Raw genomic sequence first — 11,119 nt, forward strand, 5'->3', positions numbered from 1 at the left:
GATCATTTTACAGAAATAATGGATTTTAGAAAATATAAAAATAAATACGAAATTTGTGTTTTAATACTATTGAAAATTCTTTAACTTTTATTGACTTCCGTGTAGAATATTGCTTAAGATCATATGGCAAGAAAGAATATTTTCAACTGGAAAATTATTATAATTTAATGCAAACAAAATCATGTTCAATTCGAATTTTTATTGAAAATGCTACGAAGCCAATAACACTTTGTATTTTTTTCAAAAAAATTTCAACATGAGTATGTTTTTGTTTTCATTTATTTGTAATTATTTTTCATTTTAAAATCGTTAGCTTTGATATCAGATTCAACTTAAAAGAACCTTGTTCTCTTATTTATTGATAACCATTTTCAAATTTGTAAACATTTACATTCTTGTTGATTTTAGGTGTTTCTCAACTCAACATTTATTGTTGAGAAATTATTAATTATGAGTTGAAAATTACTGTTGAGGGTAATGTCTGTTTTTTGTTGAGAACGCGATTTTCTCAACAATTTCTCAACTTGAATATTACCCTAATTCTTTGAAAAATTATTGAAATTTTGCATTTTTCAAACGTTTGTGCACGCAAAAAAATAATTCTTTCCTCCCAAACGAAATTTTAGACAAACAAAGTTCGTTTCTCATTTGCTTTTCGCTGTAAGGAAGTGTATTTGGAAGAAAAGTATATACTTTTTGTGATAAACGTTTATTCTTTTCCAGGATGTAAAAACAATTTCATAAAGACTAACTCAAAAAATTTTTTTTTCTGGCTAATTGCATTTTCCCTCACATCTTTCTCACTTCCACGAAGATTTTTAGTTCTTAGCACCTTTTTCTGTAATACAAACAATGTAGAAGAAATTATACGATTTTATAAATTTTTAAAATTTTTTTACCTTTCGCCTGGACGGAGAATCGAACCGCGGACCATGCACATTGTAAGTCAACACACTAACCACTGAGCTATGTACCTGTTATGGTCATCAAGAGATAAATATCCATATAAGTTATATTTATATAGCATAGCTTGCGGCGCCCACGAACCGAATAAACAAAGTTTATTTAACAGAAACAAACATTTAGTTTGGCACCGTGGAGCAGTGGTTGCTACGTCTGACTCTCATGCCAAGGGTCGTGGGTTCGATCCCTGCTTCGACCAAAGTTTTTTTTTTTTACATACATTCTACATATGTTCGGAAGATTCCGAAAAAAATGTTCAACATTATTACATTGTTCTATATTAAATTTTGAACTGTAAAATGTGTTTTATGAAAGACCAAAAGTGAGAAAAGAAGAGTGTTTGATATAAACGAAATGGACTCTGTTGTTGTTTCAAAAATAACTTTTTTTATTGAAAAAATAAAAACTTTGTAACAAACGAATTTTTTTGGTGATAAAAGTTTACACGTTTTCCAAACGTTTTTTTTTCTTTGCGTGTGTTTATTGGGATTAGATCGACTTTTAACTTAATAAAATATACTAGCTAAATTGTTGACAAAAATGTATGTTAGTGGATTTTACCTGGGTACATACTGTTTGTTACACTCAATATGGTGTAGATCTTGTTGTTGTTGTTTTTTCATTTACCTTGTTACAGCAGCTCCATGATGATCGTTCAATGGTCATTCAGCGAGTCATGAGTGAAGTTCTAATTGTGTGAAAATAGAAAGAAAAAAAAAGAGAAAACCAAAACCCGAAAGAGTAATTTACCAATAAAACAACAAATTCTGTCCCAAATAGCTCCACATTCAATACGTCACGAATATTTCAACTACGTCGATTTAATATGTTTTGATTTTATGACTGGAGGAACAATTTGAACTGAAACACTACGCGAGAGCTTGTTTATGAATGGGTTTCTATACTCCCACGTAGATCACATAGTTGTACTTTCATTGTTGTTGTTGGATCTTGTTCTCGTGTCCTCCTTATGCACAGAAAAAAATATCACCAAAATATTTCCAATTAAAAAGTTAATTGAAGTTGAAATTTTTTCAATTAATAAATTAATTGGTACAACTAACTTTTTAATCAAGATAGAAACATTAAGTTAATTTAGTCAATGATTGAAAATTTTAAAATTTTTAATTAAAAAGTTAATTGATACAATTAACTTTTAATCAAATTCGGAAGACTAAGTCAGTTATAAAAGTGATTAAATTTATGATTAATTTTTTTTTTTTCAAACAATCAATTGTTAATCCAACTAAAAATTCTAAGCCAATTCAGAATGTAACTGAAAATAGTTACCTTTGTTTAATTACTAAATTAATTGAGTTTTGCAATCAACATCAATTAAGTTTTTAATTGAATCAATTAAAAACTTAATTGAAATTTTGTAATGAAATCAATTAATTTTTTAATCAAGAATTTTTTCTATGCCCAATTAAAACTGTGATTGATACTATCATTTTCGTGATTGAAGACATTTCAATTAAAAACTTAATTGGATCAATTAATTTCGTGATTGAATCAGAAAAACATAAATGAAAAAACAACAACAACAACAAGATCTACACCATATTGAGTGTAACAAACAGTATGTACCCAGGTAAAATCCACTAACATACATTTTTGTCAACAATTTAGCTAGTATATTTTATTAAGTTAAAAGTCGATCTAATCCCAATAAACACAAACGTTTGAAAAATGCTAAATTTCAATAATTTTTCAAAAGAATTAGGGTAATATTCAAGTTGAGAAATTGTTGAGAAAATCGCGTTCTCAACAAAAAACAGACATTACCCTCAACAGTAATTTTCAACTCATAATTAATAATTTCTCAACAATAAATGTTGAGTTGAAAAACACCTAAAATCAACAAGAATGTAAATGTTTACAAATTTGAAAATGGTTATCAATAAATAAGAGAACAAGGTTCTTTTAAGTTGAATCTGATATCAAAGCTAACGATTTTAAAATGAAAAATAATTACAAATAAATGAAAACAAAAACATACTCATGTTGAAATTTTTTTGAAAATAATACAAAGTGTTATTGGTTTCGTAGCATTTTCAATAAAAATTCGAATTGAACATGATTTTGTTTGCATTAAATTATAATAATTTTCCAGTTGAAAATATTCTTTCTTGCCATATGATCTTAAGCAATATTCTACACGGAAGGCAATAAAAGTTAAAGAATTTTCAATAGTATTAAAACACAAATTTTTTATTTATTTTTATATTTTCTAAAATCCATTATTTCTGTAAAATGATCACATTTGTAAAATTAATGAAATGAAACATGTTCCTAGTTTCTCTTTGACATATAATGAAATTCATAAATTTGTACTACGTATTAAGATGTATACATACATATGCTTTTTTTTAAATATACGTATGCATATTTATGGATATTTGATATTACCATTAAATGTATTATTAGTTTTATACTACATTATGTATCGATATTTCCATTCGATGGGTGGAAGTTTATATATATATTAATAAGCTCAAAGCTTTTGAAAGTCTTTTTATGTATTTTGAACGAATGTTTCAATTTTTGGTTAAAACGTTCATCTAAGCTTAAAAAAAGTATGTAAAACAAATATTAACTTTTATACTAATATACCATTTAAAGTGGAATAAATTCTATTAAAGCAGAATCATCGAACATTGATTCTAAGGATTATTTTTCTTTCGGCTTGTATGACTTTCGTTTTTTAAGTCTGGTACTTGCGTGTTGGAAAAAGGAAATACATGTCTTTTGAAATTCTTCATCGTTTCCCATCGGATACTTTTTGAAATAAACTTGCTTTATTGCAAGTGTTGTTGAGAGGGGTCGAACAGGACTCTTAGTTAGAGTACCCTGCCAAGAAATTTGTTGGGCTACTTCATCAGAAATAAGATGTCTCCAGGATGTCTTCACAAAAGTAACGGAGCTGTTAAAAGTCTCCGATGCAAGCTCCTCCACAAAAGCGCTAAAAGTATTTTCTGATTTTTGAATGGATTTTTCGAAATCTTCAAATTGGTTCTTTGACGAGAATGGAGGTTTTGGTACAACCGATGTTTTCTTGAACGGATGCGCCGATGAATTAATTAACTTTATTTCCTCCATAACTCTCCGCAACATTTTTTTGTTTGTTTCTTGATCTACTTTTATTTCTTAAAGAAAGGGTAATATTATTTATTGTTACTATGGTTACAACAAATTTTTCTTACCTTTTAATAATAAATGATGTGCCTCGTGGTGCGATCGGATTTCTGAAATATATAATGTTTAATATGTTAATTTTTAGTTTCTTAATATGTTTTAAAACATTTCTGAAGTATTGATTAAAGGTGCGTATTAAGTTCGCATTATAGGTGGGTACTAAGTTCGAGTTTAGCCGCTAAAATCGCTAAAGTGAAAACTAAATCAGTAAGAAAAAGGCATAAAATTATACATATTTGTTGAAAATTTGTTTATAACTTGATGGGGAAAAGCCCAAAGCAAATTTTCACAAAGTTTGTATTCCTTAAAATAGATTATTAAAGAAAAGTAATCGTGAAAAAATGACGATTTTAGCGCCTAAACTCGAACTCAATACCCACCTTATCGCGTTAAATTACCATTTTTTCACGGTTACTTTTCTTTAACAATTCATTTGAAAGAAAATAGACGTTTTCAAGCGTTGCTTTGGACTATTCCCGATAAAGTTATAATAAAACGTGCCAAAAAAGTTATAATTTCATTCTGCTTTTATAGATTTGATTTCGATTTTAGCGGCTAAACTCGAACTCAATTTCAAAAATATGTGCCAGTTTGTTTTGTATTTTGTTAAAGGTGGGTATTAAGTTAACATTATAACTTTTTCGGCTAATTTTACTACAACTTGAAGGGAAGTTAAAGCAAAAATTTAAATTATTTATTTTCTTTAAAGAAAAGTAACGGTGAAAAATGGCAATTTTAGCGCGATATATCGGCCTTAAAGAGCAAATTGTAATTTTGTATACAAATATAAACATTTGAATCATTAATTTATTTATAAAATATCTGGACTATAAAAATGTTCAAATTGTGAATACGAAAATCAAAGAGAATGTAGAATCCCCCATATTTTCTTCTTTTACTCTTCATTTTCCGGACGGTCAAACTATGTTCAGAAAGGACGGCTCATTTATGTAATAATGGTTTATGGCATCTTCTACTTTTATTAGCTTTTGGTGAAGGAACACAACTATTATACCAATTGTAGAGAAAGCTCCTAAACCAAAAACAAAAAAAACAAAAAGTATATCTTGTGTTATTACAGAATTGTTGTAAGTTTGTTTTAAAAGATTTAACATAGACGAAAATTTCCAAAAAAACCTTTAAGAAAAATCAAAGAGTTGGCGGGCGCGTAATGATGGGTCATTTTGACCTCTATGAGTTAGAAACACCAACGAAGGCGATGAAAAAGGATGGCATGGAAATGTTGCCCACAATATGACATTTCTCATTGATGGGGAATAATTATTGGAAAAAATTAACATTTTGACAACAAAATCTGTAATACATCGGCCAGTACAAAGCTTCCAACTATGAATGTTTTCATCATAATAAAATCAGTCGAGTTGTGTCGGTCAAAATCAGTCAAAGTAATGCGCAAATCCGAGATGAAAAACAAACATTTGGTTTCTTAGGTCATAACAGAATGCAGCCCATTTTGTGTGAATCTTTTCAATACGCTGCAATAAGTGTCCCATGTGTAAATATTTAAGGCGTCATAGTCATATAAAGTATGGCTATTTGGACGAAGCCGTAGCCCAAATTTATGTATCCGATGTAGCTTTAGTATTGAAATATTTACATGAACATAGTATAATAAATCGGATATTTGTTCATATGGAATCATCAGACATTAAATGATGGCGAAAAAACTTATGATAGTAAAATATCAGGTGTTACACCATACTTCTCAGCGGAGGAGATTAATTTATCACTGCCAGTACCCCATACCTGTAATAATCATATCGTATCATACTTCATACCAAAATTTCTTCACCAATGGAGGCAGATTCAGCAGCTCCAATATAGAAACAGGTTAAGTTTGCAGATAATAATAATGCTTCTAAAGCATATTGCAAAGCGCATTCAGTAGGATCCTGTGTATCAAATCGCAAAAGTGGTTGTTCCAATTCAAATATGAATAGTGAAACAATTTTTTCTTCCATTGATAAACTATGTACTATTCCAGAGAAGATTTTAGCTATTCGGATTATTCGAAAAGCTACAATATAAGTATGAATAAATTTAATAAATCGTTCTGAAAATAATTCCAGTTTAAATATAGACGGATGCCCAATTTTATTACTAATTGAGTATCTAATACTGTATTTATAAACTTTTAACAATAAACTTTGCAAGATTTGCAAATGAATAAAACATAGAACTCCCGATTTGAGATGTAGAGCACAGCATTTTTGATCATGTTCATAATTGACATTTAGACCGTCCTTTTCTGTATTTTAGCACTCATTTTTATTAAAATCGCAGATAATATTACTCAATTGATGTGCGATGACTGTATTTATCTAGGTTTGTCATTATATATAAGTATATGCTTGTTTTTATTTATATTTTTAATTATATATTTAATTTAAATTCGAAAACCTTGTAAAGATATATGTAATAGTTTTTCTTACCTTGTAATAGTGAATTTCTTTGTTCTGCATGATTTATCCTATCTTCTTCTTGATCTGAAATGACAGAAGGATACAATATATGTTTAGATAAATGGATATTACTACATAAAGAAATAATATACGCCCACAATTTAAAATATTACAGTTTATAATCAATTGTCGATTGAAAAATGATTAATTTTAATTAAACTATTTTAACCATTATACGAAATTTTGTTTATTATTAATTAAAAATGAACAGATCAACAAAATAAACTACAGTTTGGTTATCATTTTTGTTCACGATGTAATTCATAGGGCCTTGCAACAGGCCGTAGTCAAAACGACGAAAGATGACGTTAGTATACAAAAAATAAAGACCACTTTCCAGCGTTAATGAAAGTAAATAAAATGAAATAAATATTTTTACTAATTACATTCTTTATAGATATATGTGAAGTACCTTTTTCTCTGGGTCCTGTTTGAGTTTTCGACGCCATAATACTTTAGGAATTGGATTTATAATATTTGTTATAAGCCATCATGTATCTTTGCGAATAAGTGGAATAAAAACACCAGTTATAAAATGTTTATATACTTTTTGCGATAGCGTTAATTTGCAACACGATTGAATTTGGAAAAGGGATGATGTTAAAGGTTAATGAAAAAAGACATGACTTGTCTACTTAAGACCCACACTATACCCAAATTTCTTATAAATTTCGTTATGAGGAAAATTTCACTTTCAACGTTGTAAACGTTATTCGGCTTTTTATTAGATAAATAAATGCGATTTGTTTTTATATATACTGCTTCACCATCCTCCTTAATCCTTTGAGGCATTTTGTATTGTTGGGTGAAATTTATACTCTCTTCGATTAATCGGTTAAATATTTGGGCAGCCACATTGTTATTTTTTTTACACTTTCTCTTCAATTTGCCAAGGTGATTTTCAAATTTAAAGGCGCTTATTGTTTCTATACTTCCGAAATTTAAAGCTTCGTCAGCCAAGTGAGTTAAACAAAGAGTATTAAAGGTTAGAAAAGTTTCATTATATAAATGCGGTATTTTTTTAACGAACTCATTTATGAGACTTTTTGCGCACTCATTATATTCAACACAATCTGATTCATTCAAAAGTATTCTTATCGCTAGGCTTAACATGAGGAAATGTTCATAACGTTCGTTATCCAAAACATCATCAAGAACATACAATCCGGTGTACAATAAAAATTTTCTTAACTCAGTAGCTTTAAAACGATCAATTTCATGAAGGCTTCGAGTTCCACTTGTAAATTCCTTAGGTAACTGTCGATTTAATGAGAACAGTTTTCCGTCTATCAACTGTAGTTATGAGTTTTTAAAGAAAATGGTTGTTTTTTCTGTTTAACCCACGCTTTGATTAACGACTTCACGACTCCAATACATAATATGTGCATGTAGTCAAACGCGAAAGTTTTAACTATATCCACAGGCATAAGGTTTCTTTTATAATGTGATGATTTGGATCACGCCGAAGACGAAAATCTTTATCGTTTCTATTGTCACCATGATCCGCCTCAAAAATCATTCTGCGGTTTAAAGAAGATCCTATTATCGTACATTTTGGGCAACTGAAATAGCCAGTATGACCTTTAATGCCTAGTATATAAGAACGGGCAGGAGCATCACAAATAAATGAGCGGCAAGAAACTGAATAAATAGAACTATTAAAATTTTAACCAGTTTTCATAAGTTCTATGAATTCTTCTGCAAATTGTTGCATATATAAATTGCAGTCAAGTGGTTTGGAGTTTCCGCAGTATGCACCTGCTACCAAAACATCTTCCGTTCCTTGCACGTTAATTAAAATAGGCCACAATTGCAAATTTGAACTTTTAGCGAGTGGTAAACCATCGACATTGATATTATTTTTGAAGTCCCTGCCGTCAAATCTTTCTTTTCGTAACAAATCACATAATCCGTTTGCTATTCCATAATATACGTATTCACCGTCACTCATTCTTTCCACTGGCGCTTTTCTGGGTGTTGATTTTAATGCTCTAACATCAGATGGAAGACCTTTTATGTGGGATGAAAGTATCCTTAACAAACGGTTGACAGCGACATTGGGAACATTAAATTCCACTACGCGATTTGCTAATTGTTCCAACATAGTAATTTCTCTAGCTTCTGTGTAAAATTCATCTTCATCACTAGAAGTATCAAAGGAAACATATTCTGAGTCTTCTTCAACCTCCTCCAAACGCTTCCCTTTTTCACAGAAGATTTCACAATTTTCCACAAACTCTTCTTCATTTTCCGATTCAGGGACATTGTTTATAACAGGAACATCATCCCTTTCCAATAATTCACAAATTTGCTTGACTTCTTTTTTAATTTTTATATTACGAGATATATTTACCTTTTAAGCCAAAAAAATGCGCGCTTGGTATAATTTTTTTTTTGTTTTTATCTCGATACACATGTTAAGTGTTTTTCAAATTGAATTCTAGCATTTTAGCAAATTGAGAAAACTTTGAATTCGACTACGGAATGGCGTTGAAATGTCATTGTCTTCAAGTTGTGTTCAACATATATTGATTTTTTGTTGAAAATCCTCCTTGCTTTCAACTTGCAACTAATCTTGTGTTTATTGGGATGTGTTTAAATAAAAGCTATTCATTTATTTATTTAAAATTTTGATTGGATTTATCTCCAATATATATTTAAAGTCGAAATTATTTCTTTCACAATTATACAAAAGTTAGAATTTTCATTTGAAGTCCATTTCTATTCAATCAAATATTACACATTATAATTTTCTATTTGGTCTAATTAAAATCATGAAATTTTTCTTTATTTAGTTTATAATTTCGATTTATTTACTTTACTTACTTGTTTACTTTGTAGTCAATATACAAAATGTTATCTTATCTCCTTAGTACCCCCTTAAAACAAAATACATTAATAAGGATTTATATTTTAATAGGACCACTAATGAAAACGCCGAAAAAGTCTTATATTAATGTAAAATTTTAATTAATATCATACATACACACAAAAATTTTTTTTCGGATTCAATCACGAAATTAATTGATCCAATTAATTTTTTAATTGAAATGTCTTCAATCACAGAAATGATAGTATCAATTGAAAAATTAATTGATACTATTAATATTTGTGATTTATTTTAGTTTCAATTAAAAATTTGTTGAATCAATTAAATGATTGTTTGTGTTTGTTACTGCATCTTTTATGCTGTTGGTTGTTTTGATTCTAGAGACAGTGCGGGTGAATTTCTAGAATGTTCCTTGTGTGTTGGTATCTTTTGTGGTGATAGTTGGTTTGTTGCAATAGTGAGATCAGAAAGGGATCGTGTGTGCGGAGTTTGTTATTTTTGATTTGATTTGATTTATTTATTTATTATTGTAAAACTAGTACAACAAGATTTGATATCTTATAAATTACAGTACTAGCTGGTATTTGGCAATACAAATGATTTGAAATTATTATTAGAATTATACTTAGCATTAATATAAATTTTAATATAATTTTAAGATTTTAAATAATTGAACATAACAATAAAAGGCGATGATCAACAGAACTATTGTAGGTGTTGGAATAGCTTCTTTTTAAATTGATTAGCATTACTTGAGCATTGTATGGTTCGAGGGAGGGAGTTCCAGAGACGCGTACTGAATATAAAGAATTGTTTCTCGGATGTTTGGCAGTTTATTCTAGGTTGAATAAGTATTCTTCCTCTATTTGACCTTGCAAATCTAATATATTCATATAGATACTGCGGCTCACGGGTGTATATGATTTTATGAAGTTGTAGTAAACATTTTCGTTGAAGTAGACTATTAAATGTTGTGTTGAAGATGAGAATCGAAAATTGCGAGATTCTGTCTCTGCGTTTTTTATTGTATACATAGCGTGCAATATTGTTGTATGCGAAATTAAGTTTTGAAAGATCAGCAGAGGAACAATTTGCGTATATCTCACACCCATATAATAGTGTTGGAACCAAGTAGGTCTTGGCGAGTAGTAGGCGAATATTGCAAGGTGTTGACGTTTGTACTGCCCATAAATTTCTTAACATTCCATGTATTTTTCCAACAACTGAATTTATGTGATTCGTCCAAGTAAGTTTAGAGTTAAATACAAGTCCAAGATTCTTCGATGATTGAACACATTCAATTGGAGAACTGCATATTTTGAGACCATTTTGCATACTTTCGGTGAACTTTCCACTTTTTGTAATTATGACGCATTTAGTTTTTGTAGGATTCAAATGCAGATTGTTATCCATAGCCCATTGTGAAACTAGCTGAAGATCATTATTTAATTCAGCTTTACATTGCGATATATCAGTAGAACTGTGATACAGTTGGACATCGTCCGCATACATGTGGACAGAGCATGAGCGGAGAACCTCAGGTAAATCATTAATATATAAAATAAAGAGTAAAGGACCAAGAATAGATCCTTGTGGAACCCCTTTAGAGGCACTTAGTAGACCTGACATTTTATCTCCAACAGAGACT

General features: G+C 29.5%; 1 protein-coding gene across 1 annotated transcript; it reads right to left on the minus strand.

Moving 5' to 3' along the window:
- Positions 1–3,314: 3,314 nt before the first annotated feature.
- On the minus strand, positions 3,315–7,132 carry LOC142225615 (uncharacterized). The gene is made up of 4 exons (XM_075295422.1): positions 7,054–7,132; positions 6,612–6,665; positions 4,167–4,208; positions 3,315–4,109 (listed from the first exon to the last, which is right to left on the minus strand). Exons 1-4 carry the CDS (start codon positions 7,088–7,090, stop codon positions 3,634–3,636), a joined length of 609 nt encoding a protein of 202 aa, XP_075151537.1. The 5' UTR covers positions 7,091–7,132; the 3' UTR covers positions 3,315–3,633.
- Positions 7,133–11,119: the final 3,987 nt, after the last annotated feature.

Source organism: Haematobia irritans, chromosome 2 (assembly GCF_050003625.1).
Source record: "Haematobia irritans isolate KBUSLIRL chromosome 2, ASM5000362v1, whole genome shotgun sequence".
Classification (NCBI taxonomy): Eukaryota; Metazoa; Arthropoda; class Insecta; order Diptera; family Muscidae; genus Haematobia; species Haematobia irritans.

What these genes read in the sequence shown, in the direction of transcription:
- LOC142225615 (XM_075295422.1), bottom strand. Translation starts at nt 7,090, where the DNA reads ATGGCGTCGAAAACTCAAACAGGACCCAGAGAAAAAG. An exon ending in AACAGGACCCAGAGAAAAAG is followed by an intron (nt 6,666 to 7,053) that starts GTACTTCACATA and finishes CTGTCATTTCAG; the next exon opens with ATCAAGAAGAAGATAGGATA. An exon ending in ACATCATTTATTATTAAAAG is followed by an intron (nt 4,110 to 4,166) that starts GTAAGAAAAATT and finishes CCTTTCTTTAAG; the next exon opens with AAATAAAAGTAGATCAAGAA.